Source organism: Desmodus rotundus, chromosome 1 (assembly GCF_022682495.2).
Source record: "Desmodus rotundus isolate HL8 chromosome 1, HLdesRot8A.1, whole genome shotgun sequence".
Taxonomy (NCBI): Eukaryota; Metazoa; Chordata; class Mammalia; order Chiroptera; family Phyllostomidae; genus Desmodus; species Desmodus rotundus.
In genome coordinates this window covers 33,033,254-33,060,305 of record NC_071387.1, presented here as the reverse complement: position 1 = coordinate 33,060,305, position 27,052 = coordinate 33,033,254, and the positions used below count along the sequence as shown (strand labels likewise).

The 27,052-nt window shown below is 39.4% G+C and overlaps 1 protein-coding gene and 1 pseudogene across 2 annotated transcripts in view; one reads left to right on the top strand and one right to left on the bottom strand.

Moving 5' to 3' along the window:
* The window catches only part of NFX1 (nuclear transcription factor, X-box binding 1), a 68,189-nt gene that overhangs the window by 16,185 nt on the left and 24,952 nt on the right, over positions 1 to 27,052 (top strand). For both annotated transcript variants that reach the window (XM_053923291.1, XM_053923299.1), the window contains exons 5-11: positions 2,128 to 2,233; positions 5,174 to 5,245; positions 7,144 to 7,283; positions 16,540 to 16,639; positions 16,726 to 16,943; positions 22,227 to 22,324; positions 25,911 to 25,941. In XM_053923291.1, coding sequence (XP_053779266.1) covers positions 2,128 to 2,233; positions 5,174 to 5,245; positions 7,144 to 7,283; positions 16,540 to 16,639; positions 16,726 to 16,943; positions 22,227 to 22,324; positions 25,911 to 25,941 — 765 coding nt within the window. The remainder of the gene's footprint in view (positions 1 to 2,127; positions 2,234 to 5,173; positions 5,246 to 7,143; positions 7,284 to 16,539; positions 16,640 to 16,725; positions 16,944 to 22,226; positions 22,325 to 25,910; positions 25,942 to 27,052) is intronic.
* LOC112304339 (protein LLP homolog pseudogene) lies at positions 14,038 to 14,791 on the bottom strand (annotated as a pseudogene).

Here is a 27,052-nt window from a genome sequence, read left to right as displayed (position 1 = left end):
TTATGACTTCTAAACTAGGTAAAATCTTGGTGAGAGGGAAGATTTGTTGAAAAGAATAGCACAAGTAGAAGTTAAAAACCAAGAAGGCTCCGAATCTATTGGGAGAAGTGGTAATCATCTCACTGTGGAGCCCAGGATCTATGAAGGTGGGGGAGTGGGAGATGACTGGAAAGGTGGGGCTGACTTCTTGCCAGGCTTAGGTGTTGGGACCTCATTTGGCTGGCCGTGGGAAGCCACTGGGGGCATCAGTGTGATTCTTTATTAAGCTTAATCTCATGGCAGCAAGTGGAGTGTTTTTGGGACCTAAACAGTTTGGGGTCTTGCAGTAACCCAGGTGAAGAATAATAAAAGTCTACAGAGGGTGTCAGAGTGGGACAGAAAGCAGGGAGTACAAGATCTCAAAGGTAAACAGGGATTAACAGAAGTGACAAAGGGAGGAACCCAAAGTGGTTCCAAAGTTTCATGCTTTTGGAAATGGTGATACCAAGAACAAAAATGGGCAGATCAGGAGAACTGGGTTTGGTGGGGATGAAGAGCTCGGTTTAGAGATGTTAATTTGGAGGAGTAAGACACTCAGAGATGTTCAACAAGCAGTTGGGAGTATTTGAAGAGAGATCAGGACTTAACATTGATAGTCGTCACAGTTCACAGTAGTAGATGAGACCTGAGTGGGGAAGGAGTAAAAGAAAGGTCTAATGCAGAACCCTGGGAGGAAAAAACAAAACAAAACATCATTTAGAGTCAGGAAAAAGAGGTGGTGCCATTGAAAGATGGCTGGGTAAAATCAGGTCACTGTATTGGAGAAAGCACAGAGACAAGGAAGCTTTCCCAGTAGTCTAGAGATAAGGTTCCAGCCAGTAGAGAGGCTGGAGCAGGGGCAGAGGAGAAGATGAGGTGAGATACCATAGGTGGGACAATGAACAAGATTCGGTGATGAAGTAGAATATGGGAAGGAACAGGGAGGTTGACTAGTCATTATGTGACTCTGAGAGTGATGGTGTTTCTGACAGAAATAAGGAATACTGAGGAGCGAGTGGTATGAGAGGGAAGATGCTAACTTTGGCCATAGGTGTAGGCAGTTTGAGGTGACTGAAACCCCAAGCAAAGGTGTTTAGCAGATGGTTGAATGAGTAGGACTGAAACAGGATTCAGGGCAATGCAGAAAATTGGTCTTTAGATGTATTAAACCTCAAAGCATGAAGAAGGTGGTTTTTTTTTTTAAGATTTTTTATTTACTTATTTTTAGAGGGGAAGGGAGGGAGAAAGAGAGAAATATGACATGTGAGAAAAACATCAGTCAGATGCCTCTTGCACACCCCCAACCAGGGACCTGGTCCACAACCCAAACATGTGCCCTGATCAGGAATCAAACAAGCAACCTTTCACTTTGGGGGCTGACTCCCAACTCACTGAGCCACCCCAGTCAGGGCATGAATAAGAGTTTTGAAAGAGACAGGCTAAAGGAAGAAACAGAGCCCCAGGACTGGGGACAGACTGTCATTTAGGGTACAAATTGTCCAAGTAAAAATGAATTCCTCTAGGGCAAGGAGGAGTCCTGTGCCTCAGGTTTACTCTTCCTGCTTCTCTGCTAAGTTGATGGAAGATTCTTGCTAAAGATTTGCAGAGTGACAACAATAGAGCCTTTCATGCCTGCTTTATAGCTTTAGAAGAAGTGAGTTCTTACTATACAGGGGGCTTATGTTCTTTCCATCTCTTACTGCTTCTTTTCCCCCCATTCTTCTCTTCCTTTATTCCCTCTTTCTGATCCTTACAGTAGATATTCCCAAATCAATTCAAGGGCCCGTTTACAGAAGGCTTATTTTGTAGGGGTTTTGTTGGATTAAATGTGTCCATTAGTCAAAATGACATTTTTAATAAGTAAAAATGACTTTTTATCTGTATCTTTTCCAGGTAGTTCATAATTTAAGATTTATCATACTCAGTGAAGCTTTTGATGAGTAGCATTACGTTCAACTTTTTATTTTAGGATGTGGGATAGTGTGTTTGTTGAACTAATGAAAACCACACTGATCGTTCCATGCCATCCAGCTATATTGTATTATTGCGTTAAAGTCTAGGATGCATTTGAAATTTGTACCATTGACTGTTTGATCTGTTATGTTTTAGGCAAGGTGAAGAACCCTGAATGGAGCAGAAATGAAATTCCACATAGTTGCGGTGAGGTTTGTAGAAAGAAACAGCCTGGACAGGACTGCCCACATTCCTGTAACCTGTAAGTTGGAATGCTAGATCCCTGCGGATTCCTGATGGACACACTTTGCTCATGGCTTTGAGTACACATATCTTGTTAGCATGTAACACGACAGGATAAAAGGCAATGTGGTATCATTTACTGAGCGCTTACTCTGTAGCAGGTAACTCCTCGAATCCTTAAAACAGCCCAGTGAGGTATAGATACTTGTCATCTCCATTTTACAGATGAGGTTCAGAAAGGCCAAATGTGTTGCTTAAGGTCACGGTGCTAGGACATGGTGGAGCTGTATTACACTGCTGGCTTCTAAAACACAGTGTCTCCCACTGATATCCAGATCCAACAGAGTGTATAGGACTTCTGTTTGGGGAAAGGCAATTGTGTAGGGTCCTATTGGGCAGTGTTTTTAGGATGTGAATCCCTTCCCTGCAATAAGTAGTGAGCTGTAGAATGTATCCAGTCAGCTTCTAAATAATAAGATAAATGCACAATAATAAACAGCCGACTAGTTACAAATAAATTTCTACAAGCTTTGACCTCAGACCAAGGTTTACTTCCTGGGTTTGAGTCACATAACAGTTAATGTGATGTTGGACAAGTTACTTAATTTCTCTGAGCTTGTAATATAATTATGATATGAGCGACTTACAGAGTTCTGATCATTAAATGAATTGATGTTCCTAAGAGACTTGGTACAGACCCTGGCATGGGGTAGGTGGTCAAAAAAATGGTAATTTTTGCTTTTATTACCCAAATCTAAGAGTAAAACAAACATCAGAGTGTTATCTTGGTACTTTTGCATGGAGCAGGAGTAAATGTTGGCCCAAAGGTCTTGTGATCAAGATGTGGAGTGGTGCTGGGGAGTCAGTGGGCTGTTCACTGGACCAGACGGCGTGGCCTGCCACCTTCTGGGCAGTCAGCCCCTCCCCTTCCTTTGACCGCTTCCATGGGTCCTTCCTCTGAACCCAAGGACTCAACTATTTAAACTATTCCTTCCCTTGGTTGGCATTTTAAGTATACTCAGCAGTAAGAAAAAAATCCTTTGTGTGAACTGTTTTTCCGAAGCCTTCAGTAGAAATGGGCCCAGTAGTGACTATCAGAGAACATCAAATGCTGATCACCTGGTCTTCAGATGTAGATCAGGTGATCAGCACCATGTCTGAAGGGAAAGGAGGCCATCAAATTTGTTTTTTGTGGCTCTGGAAATTCTACTCTTAATTTGGGACCTGACCTTTTACTACTGTCAGAACCCTAGAGATTGCCACACCCCAACAGCACCTTCCTTTCAAAAGAAAGCTTTGCATTTCTCTAATTTATACTTACCAGGACTGAAGCCACACTTGGCCCCCTTCGTGTCTCTATTTGGGTTGTTCTCATAGATTATACAATTCTCTAGAGCAGTTGTTCTCGACCCTGGCTACCCATTAGAATCATTTAGGGAGCATTTTTAAACACCTGTGCCCAGTCTCTACCTCAGAGCAGTTGAATCAGAATTTCTGGGGGTGGGTCTGAGCATCTGTAGTTTTTAAAGCTGTCCAGGTGATTCTAAAATGTAGCCAGTGTTGTGAACCACTGCTCTAAAGGTTATAAAAACTGGAATTAAGTGCATGCTTCATGGATATTTGAAATAACCTGGAGTCATCCACTTCTGGCCACAGTTTGTCAGTCAAAAGTTATTTAAATATGCGGCCATGAAAACGGTGTCACCTGAAAGGGTTGAGGCATGTCATGTGAAATACAATTATTGAATAATGGTACTCACCTTTAAACATGCACACATGCTTAAACTTATGTTTTCTGTGGGTTCTGTCAAAATGGGTCACATTAGAAGACTAGGCACTTGTTTCTTGGTTGTTTTCAGAGTTTAAAGCTCCTTTAAGAATTATCAGAACTAATTGAGAAGTCACATTAAAAAATCCAAGCAGACTTAATACGCACACCTGGTTTTATATTTTTAAGTCCTCACCCAAGGATATGTTTATTGATTTGAGAGAGAGAAACATTGATGTGAGAAGCATATGCGCCCCAACCAAGGATTGAACCAACAACATTTTGGTGTGCGGGACAATGCTCCAACTTGAGCCATCCAGCCAGGGCAGGCACATCTGGTTTTGTACCAAATTCAGTTAACCTACTTGATCAGTTAGACTTGGCTTGATTGACTTTTAATTCCCAAAGGACTGTGATTTGCCATTATTCAGAAAGCCCCCAATCTCCAAAAAAAAAAAAACCTACCGTAGAAGTTCCCATGGTGTTTTAAGTAGTGGTATTTCTGAACAGGTATGTGATTTACCAGGGTGTCTGCTTTGAAGAGGGTAGTGTTAATTTGCATATGTAATTCCATTTTGTAATTTTCTCCTTTCTATTCAGAGACCTAATTCTGACTGTAGCATGTTGCTAAGCCCAATCTTTCCATGAGTCTCTTTCCCCTTGGTTTTCTCCCTGTTTTACCAGTATGCCTCCCCTCACGTCAACCTTCTTTTCCCAGTTCCCATCATTAGCCCATCATTGGGTTATTATTTCACTGGCTAATGAGAAAATGTCTATACTTCTCATGGACGTTGTAGATTGGAGCTCTATTATTTTGCTCAGGCTCTAAGGACTCCATTGACCATCCTACCAGTCACCTGAGTGGCAAGCAGTTTTTATGCCTGCACAGTGCACTGTGGCCAAGGCCATATTTGGAAATGTCATCTCTGACTATCAGACCCAAATAAAACCAGTGTTTTGACTTGGGGTTTACTTTTCTGGCTAAATATTCTAAGATGATAATGCTGCCAATTCTTTCTATATAAAAACATTGTTATCTTTGTTTAAATAGTTTAACCAACTTTAGACAAACACTAAAGCATTCCAAAGTCAGTTCATTTGTTGCCATATTACAATGGGAGTCAGTTGGGGCAGCTTTGTTCATGTTTCATTTACTGATATGATTTATTCATCCAAGTTTTTCTTTTTTAGTCTCTGCCATCCCGGACCTTGCCCACCCTGTCCCGCTTTTATGACTAAATCATGTGAATGTGGACGGACCAGGTAAAGATAAAATTGTACTCTAAAGAAGACTCATTTTCCACATTGATGCTTTATGTGTGATTTCTAAAATAAAAGATTAGTAAATAAGTGTAAATAGTACATTTCGGTAAATAGTAGTTTCTTACACTGCCTCAGTCCGGTTTTGTAATCTTACAAGTGATTAAGAAGTCATATGCACAGTGAGATTACTTAATGAAAAGCCAAGGTGACTGGGATTTTTCTTCTTAACCTCTCTCCTAGGTGAAAGAACCAGGAATTGAACCCAGGCCTTTTTAGGTCCAAAAGACAGAAACCATTTACTTGTAGCTAGCACAGTATCTGGCATCTAGGACATGGGTGTCAAACTCATTTTCACGGGGGGCCACATCAGCCTCACAGTTGCCTTCAGAGGGCTGAATGTAATTTTAGAACTGTATAAATGTAACTACTCCTTAAGTAGGGGCAAGGAGCTCAGCACTATCACTGGGTAGAAACAAGGTGCTCGGCCAGGTAAAACAAGGTACAGGGCCAGAATCAGCCCGCGGGCCTTGTGTTTGTGGCCCTTGATGTAGGAGGTTTTCAGTGAATGTTGTTAACTGGAATAATAAGTGACCCCAGAGTCTGCCCTCTTTTCGGGGAGAATACAAGTTCTCCTGCATCATCAGTGCAAGGATCACTGATAGCTGTGAAGTGCCTCTGACCCAGTAAGATCACAAGATGACATGGGATCATGCAGATTTTCAGTAATATGCATTTGTTTAATATTTACTGAACTTACGAGGGCAACAGTGTGGCCTGAGAGTCACATGCAATGGCTCTAGGTCAGAAAGGCCAGATCACATCTGGGCCCTGCCCCTAATTAGTTGTTGACCTGGGTGCGTTGCTCAGTCTCTGAGCCTTGTTCTCTTATCATAAAGTGGAAGTGGTAGTGTTTTCCTCAAGTGGTTGATGTTAGCCATGATGCTGAGCGCTGGAAACTGAGCACTGACCATCTTAAGTACATAACAGTGACTGTTTTTTTAATTGATTTTTTTTTATTTTTTAGAGAGGGAGAGAAACATTGACATGTTATTCCACTTATTTCTACATTTATTGGTTTTTTTCATGTATGTGTCCTGACCAGGGATTGAACCGGCAACCTTGGTGTATGGGGTTGATGCTGTAACCAACTGAGCTATCTGGCCAGGGCACGTAACAGTGGCTTTTTTAAACAAAATATGTAGTTGATGTAGGTGTAGGGGATAGAATAAAACTCTTCATGCAGGAGAGTAGACTCCAAGCTCTAAACCATTAACCTGGAAAGAGACCTGAAGACAATGTCTGAAAGCCCTGGCCTCATATCCTTCTCTAGCTGATAGCTCAGTAGAATCAGGATGTTTATTAGAACAAAGCCAGAATGATTTCCCCATCCTGAATCAAAGTCATATACAGTATGTTCTTAAGTATTACAGCTGCATAAAATGCCAGGTCCCGGGAGAATGCCATTGTGTTCATTCTGAGAATCTACATTATAACTACACCCCCAACTTCGCTACTGACATCTATAAGTTACTGTGGGAGCTCCAAGCCCTGTCCTCTCCTGCATGCTGTTTATAGGCGCTCAGAGAAGAAATTGCATGTAACAGAAACTAAGCAATAACCTCTAGTTCCTCACTGGCCAGAAGGCAGGGGACAGAGAAACGCAAAATGGGAAATAAGGAAAGCAAAGGAGGAAAATGAAGAAAGTGGAGAAGGGGAGAAAAATTGAGGAAATAAGGATTAGAGAGGGAAACAAAGAAAAAGTGGGGGGAATTGGGCGAAGAGAAAGGTTTAGTAGGGTTTGGGGGAGGGCTTGGGCTCTAGTACTAGTTTAGCTGTCAAACAGCAACTTAATGTCCAACATTAGACTAATGCTGTCTTTACATTTACTGTTTTCACAGGCACACAGTTCGCTGTGGTCAGGCTGTCTCCGTCCACTGTTCTAACCCATGTGAGAGCATTTTAAACTGTGGTCAGCACCACTGTGCTGAGCTGTGCCATGGGGGTCCGTGCCAGCCTTGCCGGATCATATTGAACCAAGGTAAGTGGTGAACACCATCCAGCAAAACTAGTGTACTTTTCTGGAACCTTATTTATGGTTGTCTTGATGACATCTCAAAGCTGTAGTCATAAAGACTATTAGCTTTTATACCTTGGGTAGAGAAAACTGGGGGTATATTAATGCTTAGACAGTTTTCATTATTTTATTTATATAATACCAATGTAGGTCATTGTTTTATATAATTTGGACAATATATTTTATTTATTTATTTGAAAGGGGGGGGGCAGGGAGAAGGGAGAGAGAAACAATTTGTTGTTCCACTTTCTTATTCATTCATTGTTTGAAGCTTATGTGTGCCCTGACCAGGGATCGAACCTGCAACCTTGGCATATTGGAACAAGGCTCTAAACAACTGTGCTGCTTGGCCAGGGCTGGACAATAGATTTTAAAATGTCATTTAAAAGGAACTTCTTGGACAGCTTTTAAAAAGTAACTACTTGAAAAGGATCCAAAAAGTTCAAAATAATCTTGAACAGAAGTGCAAAATTGACAGTTAAACTACCTGATTTCACCCTGGCTGGTGTGCCTCTGGTTGAGTGCCGGCCTATGAATCAAAGGCTTGCCAGTTCAGTTCCAAGTCAAGGCACATGCCTGGGTTGCAGGCCAGGTCCCCAGTAGGGGGCATGTGAGAGGCAACCACACATTGATGTTTCTCTCCCTCTCTGTCTCCCCCCCTCCCCTTCTAAAAAATACATAAATAAACTACCTGATTTCAAGACTTACAAAGTTACAGTAATTATGACTGCAGTTTTTGATGTAAAGATAGACTACTAGGTCAATGGAGGAAAATCGAGTGCAGAAATAGACCCATCTATATACATTCTGTTGATTTTCAACCAGGCTGTTAAGATGATTCAATGGGAAAAGGAGAATCTTTTTACAAGTGTTGCTAGAACAATGAACCTGAACCCTTATCTCACTTTGTACACAAAAATTAACTCTATCAATACATGGATCATGGACTTAAATGTAAAATCCAGAAATATAAAGCTTCTAGAAGAAACTGTAAAAATATTTTCATGACTTTGGGTTTAGACAAAGATATTTTGGACAGAGCAACAAAAATACTAATCATAAAAGGAAATAATAAATTGTATTTTATCAAACCTAAACATTTCTACTCATCAAAAGGCACCATTAAGGAAATAGATAAATCACAGATTGTATTTAAAATACTCCTACAAATTAACAAAAAGAGAGCAAGTTAAACAGGGAGCAAATCCTCGAACAGATGCTTCACAAAAGAAATGCATATAAATGGCCTTGGCAGGGTAGCTCAGTTCGTTGGAGTATCATCCTAATACACTAAGGTTGCAGGTTCAATCCCCAATCAGGGCATACACAAGAAACAACCAATGAATGCATAAATAAGTGGAACAATAAGTTGATGTTTCTCTCTCTCTATTTCTCTAAAATCAATTTTATATATATTTGCACATGGCTAATAAACACATGAAAGGTGCTTAACACCTTTAAACACTAGGGAAAGGTAACTTAAAACCATAATGAGTATAATAGTGTAACCATTTTAGAAAACAGTCTTTGATTCCTTAAAAGGGTAAACATAGAATTACTGTGGAACCCAGCAATTTCACTCCTAAGCATATACCCAAAAGCAATGAAATTATGTTTATGTCCACACAAAATGTGAATGGATTTTTATAGCATCATTATTCATAAGGGTGAAAATGTGGAAATGATCCAGTTGTCTATCAACTGATGAATGGGTAAACAAAATGCAGTGTGTCCATAAAATGGAATACAGATGCTCCTCGACTTGTGATGAGGTTACATCCCAATAACATCTTAGCCTAGCCTACCTTAAACATGCTCAGAAACACTTACATTAGCCTACAGTTGGGCAAAATCATCTCTCACGAAGCTTATTATATAACAGCATTGAATATCTCATGTGTATTGCTTTAACACCGTTATTAAGTCAAAATTTGTAAGTTGAGTCATTAAAAGTCAGGACTGTTTATATTATTCAGCCAAGAAAAGCAATAAAATGTTAATGCATGCTGTGAAACAGATGAACCTCCAAAACATTATGCTAAGTGAAAGAAGCGAATCACAAAGGACCACTTACATGATTCCTATGTTTTTATGACTGCCTCTGATCTGCAAGGATCCTGGGCTACAATGTATTGGTGCCCTATAGTGTTTTGTTTATTTTTTTAAGATGTTATTTATTTAATTTTTGAGAGAGGGAAAGGGAGGAGAAAGAGAGGAAGAGAAACATCGATGTGAGAGAAACATCAATCGGTTACCTCTTGTGCTCACCCTGACTGGGGACTGAACCTGCAATCCAGGCATGTGTCCTGACTGGGTATCAAATTGGTGACCTTTTACTTGGTGGAATAACGCCCAACCCACTGAGCCATACCAGTCAGGGCTATAGTGTTTTATTGTATTAAGTTTTACCTTGGTGTGATGCTGTTGATTTTTTTTTTTTAATTTCACTTATTTTTAGAGAGAAGGCAAAGGAGGGAGACAGAAAGGGAGAGAAACATCTATTGGTTGCCTCTCACACTCTCTCAACAAAGGACCTGGCCCACAACCCAGGCATGTGCCCTGACTGGGTATTGAACCAGTGACCTTTTGGTTCGCAGGCAGGCACTCAACCCACTAAGTCACACCAGCCAGGGCAAGATTTACGTTGGCATTTATAATAAGAAATAGCCCTATGAAATGTTTTGTGGTGTGTTCTGTAAGGATTTTATGTAAGGAACCATGCCTTCCTTATATTACTCAATGTATTTTTTATGGGTTATCTTGGGAAAAACTCCTATCTGTTATTAGTTCTAAGAATATTTTTCCTCAGGCTATAATCACTTTTTATCTGAAGAACCCTGTATAACTGGCCTAATGTTTGTCTTTATAGTATATTTTTAAATTTATTTATTTATTTATTTTTAGAAAGGGGAAGGGAGGGAGAAAGAGAGGGAGAGAAACATCAATGTGTGGTTGCCTCTAACACGCCCCCTACTAGGGACCTGGCCTGCAACCCAGGCTTGTGCTCTGACTGGTAATCAAACCAGCAACCTTTCGGTTCACAGGCCGGTGCTCAATCCACTGAGCCACACCAGCCAGAGCGATAGTATATGTTTTTTTAACTGTGACTTATTCTGTATCCATAGCATTGCTTTTCTTTCTCTTTTCACATTCTTTATCTGTTTTCTTGTTATGTTTCATATATCCTTACATGCTGCCTCACATCATTTTGAGATAAGGCAGGAATTAAGTATACACTGCTAGTTTGGTCTTAGCAGAATAGACTGTGGTGTTGGAGAGTCCCTTTGATCTCTGCACCATTTTTAACACTTGATTCATGTGGGGCTTTTACTCAGCTAAATCAAAGTCTTTTTGTACAAATTTGTATGGATCCCAGTCTCTTCTGTTTTTGTGTAGTTGATTTTTCAAACTCAGTTGAAAACTTTTCATTTGTCTACATTAACTATCTAGCAAAGTATTTTGGCCATGAATATAGTTTATCTTTTCAAATTATAACTCTCCTAGGATCCCTTCAGCTTTATCTAGACTTTTAATAAGCATTCCTTCTAAGTCTTTTTTAAAATATATTTTATTGATTATGCTATTACAGTTGTCCCAGTTTTCCCCCTTTGCCCCCCTCCACCTGATATCCTCCATTCCCTCCAGTAATCCCTCCCTTCGTTCATGTCCATGGGTCACACATACAGGTTCTTTGGCTGCTCCATTTCCTATGCTGTTTTCAACATTGCCCTGTCTGTTGTGTACCTACCAATCTATACTTATTAATCCTTGCACCTTTTCCCCCATTTTCTCCTCCCCCTTCCCAACTGATAACCCTCCAGATGATCTCAATATCTATAATTCTGTTTTTGTTCTGTTTGCTTAGTTTGTTTTTTATTTTTTTCCTTTTTTAAAAAAAGATTTTATTTATTTACTTTTAGAGAGAGGAAGGGAGGGAGAAAGAGAGGGAAAGAAACATCAGTGTGTGAGAAATACATCAGTTGGTTGCCTCTCACATGTACCCAACTGAGGATCTGGAGTGCAACCCAGGCAAGTGCCCTGACTGGAAACTGAACCAGCAACAACCCCGCCCCCCGCCCGGTTCACAGGTCAGCACTCAGTCCACTGAGCCACACCAGTCAGAGTACTTAGTTTGTTTCTTAGATTTGATTGTTGATATTTGTGAATTTGCCGCCATTTTAATGTTCATAGCTTTAATCTCCTTTTTCTTAAATAAGTCCCTTTAACATTTCTTATAATAATGGCTTGGTCGTGATGAACCCCTTCACCTGGTCTGGGAAGCACTTTATCTGCCCTTCCATTCTAAATGCTAGCTTTGCTGGGTAGAGTAATCTAGGTTGTAGGTCCTTGCTTTTCATCACTTGGAATACTTCTTGCCAGTCCCTTCTAGCCTGCAAACTTTCTTTTGAGAAATCAGCTGATAGTCTTATGGGAACTCCTTTGTAGGTAACTCTCTGCCTTTCTCTTGCTGCTTTTAAGATTCTCTCTTTATCTTTAACCTTTGACATTTTAATTATGATGTGTCTTGGTCATGTCCTCTTTGAGTCCATCTTGTTTGGGACTCCGTGTTTCCTAGATTTGTATGTCTATTTCTTTCACCAAATTAGGAAAGTTTTCTTTTATCATTTTTTCAAATAAGTTTTCAGTTTCTTGCTTTTCCTCTTCTCCTTCTGGCACCCCTATGATTCAGATATTGGTTCATTTGAAGATGTCCCAGAGGCTCCTTACTTAGCCTATCCTCTTTTTTTTGGATTCTTTTTTCTTCTTGCTGTTCTGATTGAATGCTTTCTTCTTTTTTATGTTCCAAATCATTGATTTGATTTTCAGCTTCATCCCCTGCACTGTTGGCTCCCTTAAAATTTATTTCACTTAGTGTAACCTTCATTTCTGCCTGGGTCTTTTTTATGCTGTTGAACTACCCAGTGAGTTCCTTGAGCATCCTAATAACCAGTGTTTTGAACTCTGCATCTGATAAGTTGCTTATTTCCATTTTGTTTAGTTCTTTTTCTGGAGTTTTGTTCTGTTCTTTCATTTCAGCCATATTTCTTTGTCTCCTCATTTTGACCGCCTCCCTTTGTTTGTTTCTGTGTATTAGGTAGAGCTGCTTTGACTCCCTGTCTTAGTAGAGTGCCTAGAGCCTTAGGTAATTGCCAGGGCATGGCAACCCATGTCGGACTCTCTGGCTCTGTGTGGAGGAGGGCTCAGAGAGGGGACAGTGCTGCTGCCTGGCCTCTGGAGTTTTATCTAGAAGGAACCTCTCTCTCAGCATTCACTCTGATGCAAGTTACTTAAATTTCTCCCCATATGCCACTGGTGCCCTTCTAGCTGTTGCCCCAGTGCTGAAGTCCAGGGGGAGTCAGTCTGCATAAGTCCTAAGTCAGCGGCGGTCCTTTTAAAAGGATACTCCTGAGAAATAGGCAGTTTCTTCCACCACTCCAACCCCCACTGGTTTTTATAGCCCCATGTTATGGGGACTTATCTTCCTGGTGCTGGAACCCTGGGCTGGGTGGTCTGATGTGGGGCTGGGATTTCTTGCTCCCAAGATACCCCTCTTGATTTTTGTCCACCACACATGGGTATAGGACCACCTGTTCTGCGTCTCTGCCCCTCCTACCCGTCTGGCTGTATGTGGCATCTTTAATTCCTTGGTTTTCGGACTTCCATACAGCTCGATTTTCTGACAGTTCTGGGTGATACTTGTTTTGTCGTCTAGTTATAATTTTTGCTGTGGTTGTGCGAGGAGGCTATGCCTCCACCTTGACCGAAGTCTCCTCCTAAGTCTTCATTCCTGGGTTGATAAAAATGCTGAGCAGATTAAGGCTGTCAGTAGAGAGTTTATTCCAGACAGTTTTTGGTTCATTAATATTCTTCAACCAGCTCCACTCAGTTCTTCTGTCACCAGCTCATATTTCTGTCTCTTGTGCCTAAGCATAGCAAAGCTTTTTTGTATTGCACTGAGAATATTTTCTGGTTGGTTAGGGACTCCATTTTGTTTCTGTTGTCACTATTTTCTGGCCCTTGATTCTTTTGTTCACAGCTGTCACCTCTGAAAATAGCCTCTGTTCTGTTTGAGCAGAAACCGAGCAAAGAAAAGCCTGTGTACAGAAGCTCCCATTTGCTAGGTTTTGTTTATCAACTCATTGATTCCAAAAATGCTGAATGAATTTTTCATCATTTATATAGTTAATCTAATAATATTGAATGCATGAGTAAATGGATGAATGAATGAATGAGTTTTAGAACAGGGGATAAAACTAAACATATACTTACTGAAGAGGAAATATATTTTTTTCTTTTTTTAAAAAACAAAATACCTCTTATTTTTTATTGAATTTATTGAGGGGACATTGGTTAATAAAATTATATAGGTTTCAAGTGTGCAATTCTATAACACATCATCTGTATATTGTATTGTGTGTTCACCACCCCAAGTCAAGTCTCCTTCCATCACCATTTATCCCCCCTATAAAATGCCTTTTGTTATGAATTACACAAAATCAAAACTCCAAATAGTACTGTTTATAAGATCCACTGACATTATATTTTAAAATAACACTATATAACTAGTTTTCTTTAAATCTGAGGTAGTATAATATCATTTATCTTTACTAAGACCAAAAAGTCCACATTAATACTTGATAGAATTTTGCTGTCTGATAATCCCTGCCTATCGGACAGCATCCAGTTAAAATATTAAAGAATGTCATTTATCAAAGAAGATATTTTTTTCAGTTACCAAAACAAGTTTAAGGAGTTATGTTGGGTTTGAATGGAAGAAAAAGGCCCAGTTAAGATACAGAAACAAAGTTTTCATTTGGTGGAAGCTGAAATCAGAGATCTGTCCCATATGGCTTTTCTCAACTTTTAAAAAGTTTACCAAGCCAAACCCTTAGCCACCTTTGCTACTTTTGCTTTGATTTTCCCCTTCCCTTGCTTTTGCTTTGCCTTCAGCCTTTTTCTTTGCCTCTGCTTCATTCATATAGGGTACTGTTGATGCTGGTCTACAAGACTGTTTCTCTTAAAATCAGTCTCCATTTTCATGTCATCTTTTTCATCTTTTACCACGTACTGGGTTTTCTCGTCAGCATGTTTGTGGAGCACCACAGTTGCTGTCTCTTGAACATCTTTCATTAAAACACCAGAATCTACTACTTTAAGAATACTTTTAAGTCTGCTAAGGTCCTTTGAGGCATTCTTTTTTCTCTTTTCATCAAACATCTTCCTTTTTCACTTACTACAGAAGCTTTTACCCGTATTTTCTCTGGGAATGTTCAGAAACTCACAGTCCACACACTCAAAACAACCAGAAGTCCCCTTATATATATTTTTTAATTGACGTAATATTGGTTAATAGAACTTCCGTAAGTTCAAGTGTACACCTTTATAGGTTGATATCTGTATATGCTATAGTGCGCTTACCTCTGGTAGTCTAGTTCCATCCACCATCTTACATTTTGACCCCCTTTACCCATTTCGTCTTCTCCCCACTCCCCTCCCCCTCTGATAACCACCAATCTGTTGTCTGTATCTATGTTTGTTTTTGTTTTGTTTTTTGTTTTGTATTTCACATGAGTGAAATCAGAGGTTTTAGCCTTTTCCATGGGACTTACTTCACTTAGCATAATGTCCCCAAGGTCTGTCCATGTTGTTGCAAATGGGAAATTCCATTTTTTTTTTAAGATTTTATTTATTTATTCTTAGAGGAGATGAGAGGGAAAAAGAGAGGGAGAGAGACATCAATGTGTGGGAGAACTATCAGTTGGCTGCCCCTCACATGCACCCCAACTGGGGACCAAACCCACGACCCAGGCATGTGCCCTGATGGGTGAGGGAACCAGTAACTCCAACCAACTGAGCCACACCAGTCAGGGCTCATTTTTGTATGGCTGAGTAATATTCCATTGTATATATACACCATATCTTCCTGATCCATTTCCCTGTCGATGAACATTTGGGTTGTTTCCATGTCTTTGCTGTTGTCGGTAATGCTGTAATGAACATGGGGGGTGCATTTTTTTTTTTGAATTAGTGTTTTTATATTCTTCAGATAAATAACCAGCAGTGGATAACTGGATCATATGGTTGTTCTGTTCTTAAGTTTTTGAGGAACCGCTATACTATTTTCTACAGTGGCTGCACCAAGTTACAATCCCACCCACAGTGTATGTAGGTTCCCTTTTTGCCAGTCCTCTCCAACACTTACTACCTTTTTGAAAATAGCCATGGAAGGTATTTTTTTAAACTCAAAGTCTTAGTATGTCTTTATTGATTTCCTCTTTCCATGTCTCAGTAAAAGTTTTTGGTCTGTTCAGTACAATATTTTATATCAATGTCACACCAATAAATTCAACTTAAAATATACAATATTTATAAGCAGTATTTCTGATGTTTTGTTAGAAGCTTTCTATTTTATTTTTTACCATATGTGATTTTAAGATTTGGTGTGATTATATAATGTTATATTTATTTTGATGTTGGTTTTCTGTGCAAGTAGATATCTAACTATACTGAGGAAGAAGGGAAGCGCCATTAGATCCGCAGAATTTCAGTTTAGTTTCTACTCTTCTTGTCTGCATTTATGTAGGGCTCGGTATATTTGCATTGACTGATTTTAATGAGATAAATTTTCATTATAAATTGAAAAGTAAATGACAGAAAAATTAAGTTGGTGAAAATTCGTATCAGACTTTGTTACATAATAATACATCAGAAACATAGCTCCTTAAACATAACACATTTATTGCTGACCCCAAGAAATAAAGGAATACGTTGTTTCTTGAACCCACAGGAAAATCTGCATTAGACTAGGTTCTCAATCTAGCAAATAAAAGTCTCACATTATTTGAAAGTTTTTACTCAGTGTGAATATTTGAACATGATTACTTCAAATTGTACTCACAATCTTGGTTTTCAGTCATGATCTTACAGACTAGATATTAGTCTCTTAATTTAGAGGGTTGCTTCACTTTAATGCTGTTTTCAGGATATGTTTCAGAGGCCCCATGAGATACTGACAGAGTTTGACAAGGACTTTTTTTTTTCTTTCTATGATGAAGCTCTTAAGTGGGACTTACAGCTGCTATATAAGCCACATTCATTTCTGCCTCAAATCTGATCAGCACTAATGAATAGTTTTTTGTGTTTTCCTGTACATTGTCTGGAGTATTTTAAGGACCAGTACGGGTTACTAATCACTCGCTTTTGAAATTGTGTCCTTCAGTATGCTACTGTGGCCACACCTCCCGAGATGTGTTATGTGGAACAGACGTAGGAAAGCCTGATGGATTTGGGGATTTTGGCTGTTTGAAGATATGTGGCAAGTAAGGCTTATGTTCTTCTCAGTTAGAATAAAGCTGTATTTTATGCAACAATTGCTTAATAGTCTGTTGTTCTTTTTTTTAAACAGGGTTTTGAAATGTGGGAACCACGTATGTTCTCAAGTGTGCCACCCTCAGCCCTGCCAGCCGTGCCCACGGCTCCCCCATCTGGTGCGCTATTGCCCTTGTGGGCAAACTCCTCTCAGCCAACTGCTAGACCTTGGAAGCAATGGTCGGAAAACATGCGTGGATCCTGTCCCTGCATGTGGGAAAGTGTGCGGCAAGCCTCTGCCTTGTGGTTCCTTAGGTAACTACTAGGCATGTGAATGTAAATGTTTGGCAGCAATGATTACTTAAGCAAAATAGTTTTAAATTCTATTATGATACCAGAGGTTTTTCTAAATACTAGGATCAAATTTGTACAGGCATATTTTCTTTCCTCCTCAGAATATACTTATGAAAACTTCCATTTGCCCAAGTAATTTCTAGTTTGGGTGTTTTATTGCTAACTCAGGTCAGTTGTGGTGAGATACTGTTCCATGGCGGATGGTCGGGGGAGTTACCGTTTCTGTTAGTAGCCTACACTGGTATGAGTGCCATATACCCTTTTAACTGATCCAGGGTCCAGTTAAGTGCTTAAAAGCATTTTCATATAATAGGAACATCTTAACTAAAAGTCTGAGTACACTAAAACTTTGGCCATTTGGACCACTCAAGAAATGTCATTGTTTTATAGCTAAGATTCCCATCTAGCTGAGGATAATACCTCCTGATCATAATTTTATGTAGACGTTTTTCTAAAACTTTTTCTTTAAACAGAGGTGACTAAAGATAATTTCTTTCCCATTACCAACCCAGAGTCATCGTTTTTCTGAATCTCAGTTATTGTATTATGCTGAATACAATAGACATACAGTGATGGCTTCAGGGACTGCTGAGGCTTCTCAGGCGGTTTCCCCATACCAGTGTGCAGTTTGAATTGTTTTATCTACTTGTTAAAGCTTTTGTTGTTTATTTTCTTGTCAACGCTTGTCCCACCTTTAGTGGTTCTCCCTTTCTTCTGACTTGTGGCTTCTGATTACTTGGATGTAGAAACCAGAAAATGCTTGTTGGAGTCTGAGTTTCTGACTGAGACTTTCTGAGGCAGGCCTTGGGAAATATATGTGTACAGTTTTGTAACGACCTCGCAACTTCTCTCCTAAGTGAGTGTCCCAAGGCTGCGTGCTTAGAAAAGTGAAAGTGGGCAATGAAGTCTGAATAAAAGAGGAGTTCCTATTGCTAACTGGTAAAGCTAATGTCTAAGTTGGGTTTGCATTTTTATAAAAAATAGAGAGTTCACATTTCTTCCAAGTACTAACAAGAACCAGTAGGAGCACTCTACCTAATTCTGTTTTTCAGTCTGACTTTAAAATCATGTACAGAAGAGAAATGCTCTCTTACATTTTAATACATCTTCCAAACACACTGGGAAAATCAATCATCTATTGGTTCTCCTTTTCTGCTGTGAAAATGTATCTTCAGATAAGCCCTGTGACATGGAGATCAAATGACTTCTAAATCAAGAAGGATGGTAAAAATCTTCCCTTTTCAGAAAGCACATGAATCAGTTTTGTAAGAATTTCATATATAATTACCAGAAATCAAACCCTGAGGCTAAGATATCTTGCTGGCAATGAAAGAAAGAGGAAATGTAAAATGGGTAATGCAAAGGGACTTGAGCAAAAGAAGGACAGTAACTATGAGTATGAACTGACATGGGGGTGAGATAGACGAGGTCATGGATTTTAATTGTGGCGGACTTCTAAGGAACTAGGCTGAGTTGGATTGAGAAGTTCAAAGGCAAGCCTATGGCTAGTGGTAACAGTGACTCTCAAGTTTATTCAAATCTGGCATATTTGTATAAAGCTTGTTTAGGTCTTTTAATATCTCCCCCAGTAGGAAATTTGCATTCTAGACATACCACTTTAGTACAACAGACTAGGTGGAGTTCTGCTTTCTGAACGGTAGCATACTACTACCTGAACCCACTCCCCTGTCAGCTACTTGGACCCACTCCCCAGCAAAATAAGCAAAGCTGGTGAAACTATTTTTTTAAAAAAGCATCCATGTAAAGTCTCTGGAAATTGTCCTATAGACATACATAATTAAGAAATATTTACTAAAGAAAATCTATTAAAACTCAGGAGAGTCTGTCATTGAGTTATGACCCACTTCTTCCTTTCCCTCCAACCCCAGCTCAGCTTAACAGAAGCTCCATTAAGGATGGGTGTGCCCAAGAAGACAGGGCTTCCTCTGTCCTCAGCTCCTAGTCAAGGGTTTTTCACTAGGTGGAGCAGACTTACCAGCATTTCTTATCCCCTCTAACTCTAAGTCAGAGAAGCTAAATTTCTGGGAAGCACAGCCGAGAGATTGGAGGCTCTCTTCCTTTGTGAGTCAGAGGGTCTACCCCAATTACAATAGGCGAGAATACTGGGGCCCCTGTCACCCTCACCCTGGCTCACTTATAGGGCAGAGGTTTCACACTAGGAAAATTAAGCCAAGGAATCGGAGGCTACTATCCCATCCAGAACCCAGAGTAATGACTGAGACTTCCCAGGGGAGAGGCAGTCCATAAGAAAACAAGCTCCAAAGTATTCCCCAAAGGAACTGACTTTAATTTAAAATGGAGTGTGGGGGAAAGTTCAGTGTTAAGTCTCCTTAGAAAACAATAACATCTCTTAATTAAGAACAATAAGCTAAACCACAGGCCAACTAGTTCACCAGAAAGAACCAGGGAAAGAGATGGCTGAAAGGATCCTTCTTGGGATCAGAACAAAGCTCACAGACTTGCCTCAGAGACTACCCCTGCCCTGATTTCCTTCAATCAAACTGAGCAATTTATGCTTCAGGGCATTGTTGAAAACAGGAAAGCAACCAGCCAGCAGTTATTGTGGAGCCTCAGAATTGAGAGTAACACCAAATGAGGCAGATGGCTTAACAGAGAGATGGGGAAAACAGATAGTTGGAGAGACCTCTGCTAAAACCATTGTCTTGCCCGGGTGACTGCATACCTCAAGCTCTGCCACCAAAGGGTGACACCAAAGGCTTCATTACCGTAGGGGAAATAGACGTCACTAAAGTAGCCTAGATAAGTCACAAAACAAATAAATAAGTAAAAAACAATAAAAATGATGTGGGGGGGGAGAGAAAGCAGTATCCAGAGTTGCTACAAACAATATATTACCAAAAATGCTTGGTTTCCAGCAAAAAAAAAATATGAAGTATGCAAAGAAATGGGAAAGCACAAGCAACAGAAATTTTCTGTTTTCTGTGAGAGTGACCTGTGTCAGATTTAACAAAAACTTCAAAGTAGCATGTTTAAAGAACTAAAGGAGACCATGCTTAAAGAGGAAAAGGAAGGTATAAAGACCTTGTCTCATCAAATAGAAAATATCAATAGAGATAGAAATTATAAAAAAGAACCAAATGGAAAATCTGGAGTTGAAAAGTTTAATAATTGAGATGAAAAATTCATTAAAGGGGCTCAACAGTAGATTTGAGCTGGCAGAAAAAGGGATGAATAAGCGTGAAGATACATTGATAGAGATTATGTAATCCAAAGAACAGAGAGAGAATAGAATGAAGAAAAGTGAACAGTGTCTCAAAGAAATGTGGGACACCTTTAAGCACATAAACGTATATGTAATAGGAATACCAGGAGAGGAGAAAAGAGTAGAAAAATATTCAAAGAAATAATGACTTGAAAACTTACCTTCCAAATTTATTTTTTTTTTAATTTTTATTGTTATTCAATTACAGTTGTATGCCTTTTCTCCCCCAAATTTATTTTTTAAAAAAACATTAACCTGTCTATCCAAGAAGCCCAGCAAACTCAAAAAGGGTAAATTCAAAGAGCTCCACACCTAGACAAGTAGTAAAAATGCTGAAAGCCCAAGATTAGGAGAAAATCTTTACAACAGCAGGAGAAAAGTGACTCAAGGGAACCTACATGAGATTAACAGCGACTTCTCGTCAGGAACAATGGGCACTGCTGCACCGCAGCCAGAAAGCAGTGGGACGACCTGTTCTAAGTCTGAAAGAAGAAGGCCTGCCAACCAAGAATCTTACATCCAGCGAGACTGTCTCTCAAAAATGAAAATAAGAACGGAAAATTTGGTGCTACTTGATAGTGAATGATACTAGAGGAAGTTCTTTAGGCTGAAAGCAAGTAAACTCAGATGTAAATTCAAATCCATATGAGAAAAACTAAGAGTAAATGTATTACATAATTGTAAAAGATAGTATAAATGTATATTCTTTTCTCAACTGATTTTAAAACACACTTGTATAAAATAATGTGTTTATAATTGGATTGTTTGGCCCATAATATGTAGAAATATATCTGATGATAACAGCAGAAGGGAGGTGAGTGGGATCAGTGTGGTATTGGAGTAAGGAAGTGACACCAGGGGGTAACTCAGGTTCACAGAAACAAATGAAGGAAACCAAAAATGGTAAATAAGAAAATGTAACAAACTATTAGTATATAATATTCTCTTTTCTCAGCCTCTTTAGTAGACCATAACAGTATGTAAAGTAATAATTATTACAATATATTACTGGGTTTGTAACATAGACATACATATGTCATATGGATAACAATAATAGCACAAAAGAGAAAAGGGAATACAGCTATCTGGAGTAAGGCTTTTGTACTTCACTGGAATTAGGTTAGTTAATTACATCTGAAGTCGATTCTGATAAGGTGCGTATGATAAACCCCTAGAGTAACCATTAAGAAAATAACTTTAAAAATGTAGTAAAAAATACCATTAAAGAAAAAATATGTTACACTTAATATTCACTTAATGCAAAAGAAAGCACTAAAGAAAGATTAAATTTAATAAAGACAGGAGACATGTAAAAAACTAAGTGAAATGGCACACAAATCCATTTATCAATTATAACAATGTGAATGGATTAAACAAAAAAAAAGATTGTCAAATGGAATTTAGAAAATAAAAAGCAAGATAGATCCAACTATATGTTATCTTCAGGAAATAGATTTTAGAGTCAAGATACATTTAGGCTGAAGAGACTCTGGGTGATCCCTGAGGGGTCCTTGAAACAGGACTTGTCCTAAACCTAGTTTAGCAGAAAGAACGGCAGGCCACCTCTCAGCAGACAATTACAGAGCTTTAGTCAGTGAGATTACAGATGTGGCTTCTGATGATTTTTGATCCCCATATGATTTTCAGTCAAGAGCATATCAGTAAAATCATTTATGGCTACAATTTCAAGGACTTCTAGGTCTAACCTGGAGACTTGGGGCCTAAGTGAGGAAAGAGACAGACCTGTTCTTTTACGTAGCCAAAGCACCCTGCAGTCCAAGGCATATTCCAGTGACTGATGCTGGGTCCTGTCCTTGCTGCGAAAGGCCCAGCCTGCTGGAAGAAGGGAAGATGGGAAAGGCACTGATGATATCCTGCCCTCAACTCTGATTCTGGAGTTGCAGGGAACAAAGGTAGAAGACCCATGTGGCTAGTGAATTTGGGAGTCTGCAATGAGTAGTTTCAGTTTTCATTCCTAGCTCTTTTTATTTTTATTAAAGATTTCATTCATACCTGTGAAAAGCTCTGCCATGAAGGAGACTGTGGACCATGCTCTCGTACATCAGTTATTTCCTGCAGATGCTGTTTCAGAACAAAGGTAAGTCCTCAAAAATACTACAGTCATTGTCACCAATGCCTTTTAAGTTGGTGATTAAGGAAGGGGAGGAATCAAAATAACCTCAGTTTTCTTCCTGTCTTTCAGTCCTGCCAATGTATACTGACACCTACTATGGACCAGTTATAGGATAGGTATCTAGGGAGGCGGAGGGATCCGGCACTCAAGGCTCAGAGTCTAGTCATGGGTGTAAGGCAAGTATGCAGATAGCTCTAACAAATGCAAGTGTGATAATGCTAGATGCTGGAAGAGAAGAAAAATAGCACTGTTGCAAAGACAGAGAGGGAACTTCCCTCTAAGAAATTGGAGGGGACATAGTCCACAAGATTGCCCTCACTTCTGCAAGAGTTTAGACAACTGCTGAATTAAATAGAACAGTCTACATGACCACCCTCACTTCCAATACCAACTACAAGTTCAGTGGTCCCCAAGACAACCCTCAAGGTTTGATAATAATTCACTAGTAGGACTCACATAGATTGTCAAACCGAATTTAGAAAATAAAAAGCAAGATAGATCCAACTATATGTTATCTTCAGGAAATAGATTTTAGAGTCAAAGATACAATTAGGATAAAGAGACTCTGGGTGATCCCTGAGGGGTCCTTGAGACAGGACTTGTCCTAAACCTAGTTTAGCAGAAAGAATGGCAGGCCACCTATTAGCAGAAGTTTAGTGACGTGAAACAGACATGAAATCTGTTACGCTCACAGTTACAATATATTTCAGGGAAAAGATACAGATTAAAATCAGCCAAAGGAAAAAGCACCTGGGGCAGAATTCAAGAAAGTACCAAATTGGGAAGCTTCTAGTTGTCCTCTTCCCATGGAGTTGGAACAGTGTTACTTTTTCAGCATCAGGGTGTGACAGTACAATGGAGTATTGCCAACCAGGGATGCTCACCCAGTTTTTATAGGGCCTCCATCGTGTAGACATGATTGACTGCCATTGTAGCTGATCTCAGTCTCTAGTCCTTCCGGAAGTCTGTTGATACTGTGTGACCCAAAGCCCCCACCCTAAATCACATCATTGGTCTTTCTGATGTGGTCTGCCCCATCCTAAGACTGCCCAGTGTGGCCAGCCTATACCTTAAATCATATTATTAGATTATATGACCCGAGTCCCCTGTGACCCAAGGCCCCAGACATACAGCGACACTCCTGTCAGGCATGATATTCAAAGGGCTTAGATATTACCTCTCAAAAGCCAATGACAAAAGTCAGATCTTTCTTTGAATAACATTGATTATTTACTATACAACTGTTTTATAAGTTGATAAGTATAGTCAGTTTGTCTACTTTCAGCCCTGGGCAGTTTTGATTGGACTTTGTGTTTATAAAATGGATGTCTTACCATTTTGGAATTAGGCAATAGTGCCGGTTCCTAAGTATGTAACCAGGAGAGGCAGGGAGCCTTCCTGTGGAACTTTTTGAGTAATCAACTTGAACAAACTGGATGTTGATCTGTCCCACTCTCTGCCCCACTGCTAGTCATTTCCGTGCATATCAGCACCTGTCCCAGCAGAGCAAAGGCCAATGGAGACAGAATTCTGAGCATTGGTTTATGTCTTAAATACAGCCCAAGGTCTTGGTATCTGCTGACTTGCAAATGACTCTGAGGATATAATCCATAAATTGGGAGCAACATTAATAGTTAAGCTTCAGAATAAAAGAAAAAATGTAAAAGCACAGTTTACATGCAAAATTTATATGAGCATTGTAGGGGTTTTTTGTTTTATGTTTTCTAAAAGAAACCACAGAATACATGGGGCGGAAAGATATGTGAATGTCAGGTGCAGGGCCACTTTATACTTTGTACATACGAGCTTGAAGACTGAGATGCTATGATTTAGTAATCACGAATTTAATAATGTCCAGAGGTGCTCTTTGTGACGAAGAATCACGAGCAATGCAGGGACGTGTGAACTTGAAAGGGCTACAGTCTCTTTGCTTTTCTCCCTAGCAGTCCCTTTCTTGCTCAGTTTTTTTGCTTCTCATTCATTCTCTGTCCTTACTCCCTCTAATAGTGGACCCCATGGCAGCAAGTGTATTCTTTAAAAGCTATGTGTAAATTGAATTTTTGCAAATAAAAGTCTTATTATAAAATTGCTGTGCAAGTTCACTGTCAACATGAATTCTATTAAACCTTTGAACAAAGTGAAAAACCTCTTTGAAACACTGATAATCATCACCTTGTTTAGCCAGATTTTCATGAATATTGATTTTTCATGAAATATCTTTTGTAATGGACTAGGCTTTTCTATGGAAACAAGTTTTCTAGATAAATAAAACTTATTTCTTAGATCTTCAAGGGCTGTTTTAATCACTTCGGTGGGAGTCTTTGAGCAATGTATGGTACATCTTACTGCTTCTTTATAAAGATACTATATTTAGATTAGGCTGGGGTGGGGGGGAATGCAGAGAACTGTACTTGAATAACAATAAAATTAGGAAAAACATCAAAAAATACTATATATAAGTTTTTATTGGTAATTCATATTTGTTATAGAAATTAATAGGAACTCTGTCATTCCCTGCAGTTGTAGACACCACTCCAGCATGTCATTTCCTCTGTACAACCCAGCATTTGCATTACCTGGAAGACTCATTCAGGCAGTTTCATAACTCACCTTTGCTTTATATCTCTAGAGAGCACATGGGGAGCTCTCTTATATTGTCAAACCCAGCCAACTCATTAATTTATCTAAAACATCTCTCAGCCAAAAAGCTTCAATTTCTTAGACTTCTTCATTTGTTATCAACTCTAGTAGCTGCCCCCTTTTTTCCCAGGGTCATTTTCACAAAGAAGAAATGTTTTTATCACTTTGCTGATTTCTGAGTACAATGCAACCTGTAAATGGCATCAAAGCCAAATACAAATGTAGTTGCTGGACAGCCAGCCAGGCTCACTCTGCCCGAAGGAACTGATTTGCTCCCCATGGACCAGCCTCACCACGTGTGTTGTTCAGGATCAGGCCCCAGCAAATTCCATCTGATAGACCTTTGGGGCTATTCACACATAATGGAAACCACAGTAACAAAACTTTGAATGCCAGCGGTGCACTGTCATTCCACTTTGCTGCAGTGCAGCTAAGTTGTCAGGGCTGCTCTTGACTGTGTAGAGCTGTTTGCCCCTACATTAAATAGCACCAGATTGTTACGTATTTTCAGTTTTTACATCTGCTCTTTTTTTTTTTTTTTTTTTTACTTTTTCAGTCTGTGTGTACCCCTACCGGGCAGTTATTTCTCTTTGCTTTGCCTACGTTTAGCAGCCTTTCTTTCCATTCAGGTTTTATAATAATCTATTATGCATCTGGAGGCCAGGCCACAGAGACTGTTGCAATTATATTTACATGAAGAGTTAGTAAACCTGGGGCCCTGCTGTGAGTAAAGCATATCAATATAAGAACTGGGCTACCCTTGCTCCAGACAGGTGAACTTGGTGAATACAGTGACTGCCAGAGAAGTACAGCGTGTTTGGGATATGCATGCTACATTTAGCATTATACTATAGTTGTTTTGTTTCATTTATTCTTAAAGTACGTACTGTTTTTCTTTCTTTTTCCACAGGAGCTTCCTTGTACCAGTCTCAAAAGTGAAGGTATGACTGGGGGAGGGGCATGAGGGAACTTTCTGAGGTAAAGGTAATGTTCTATGGGATTACGCACTTGTCAAAATTCAGCAAAGGGACACGACATTTGTGCAATTCGTTGTGTATAACTTTTACCTCATGAGAAAAGGAAGAACAATCATGAATTGAATTCTAGTTAATGAAGTGCTGAAAACTTCAGGGGAAGCATACTCATGCCTGCAGCTTACTTTAAAAAGCATAAAAAAAAAAGTAAGTTGATGGGTGGGTAGAAAATAGATATGTGAAAAAATAACTAATGGTAGAATCTGTTCACTGTAAAATTGTTTTATTTTGTTTATATGTTTGAAAATTTTTATAATAAAGTATTGGTGGGGGAAAGTGAGGTAAATAATACCTAATGAGGCAAACTTTTTACACACAGACTCCAATGCTTGCTGCCTATAAGCCTTGGCAGGATGTTGGATGCCTGGAACAGGGGCTCAGCCAGAAGCCTTCATAACCTTTAACATTGTTTCTTTCTTTGTCCTTGATCCTGATGTCCCATTCTATTACGACTCTGTTTCTGCTTGTTAACCATCACATAGTCTTTTGTTGAGGCCACCTTGAAACCTTTTTTGAGAAGTGATAGAAGATAAAAATGTATACCAAAATAAAAGCTCTTACTCTGGTCAGGAAGAAAGCTAATTGGTTAGGATATTTCCAGCTGCAGGCATTGGAAAACCCAAGGAAAAGTGACTTTAGCAATAAGGGACCTTACTGTCTCACATAACAGACAGTATGGAGGCAGAACAAGTCCAAGGTTGGTTAATTCTAAACTTAGTAATTCCAAGATCCAGTTCAGCTTCTCTGTGACTTTTTTTGTTTTTCCCTCATGGGTATAAAGTTAGCTTCAATTCCACACATTGAGTTCTCACCTAACAACATAGAGAGGAAAGAAAGGGAGATTCTTAAACTTCTCTTCCGTCTTAAGAGCAAGAAAGAGTCCCAAAAGGCTCCCAATATACTTTGTATCACATGCTTCTGCCTAAACCCTTCACTAACAAGGGGATGGTACTACCATGACAGGTAATCCCATACATCTTTCAAATTGAGCCCATGGGTGCCCAGTTTCTAAACAAAA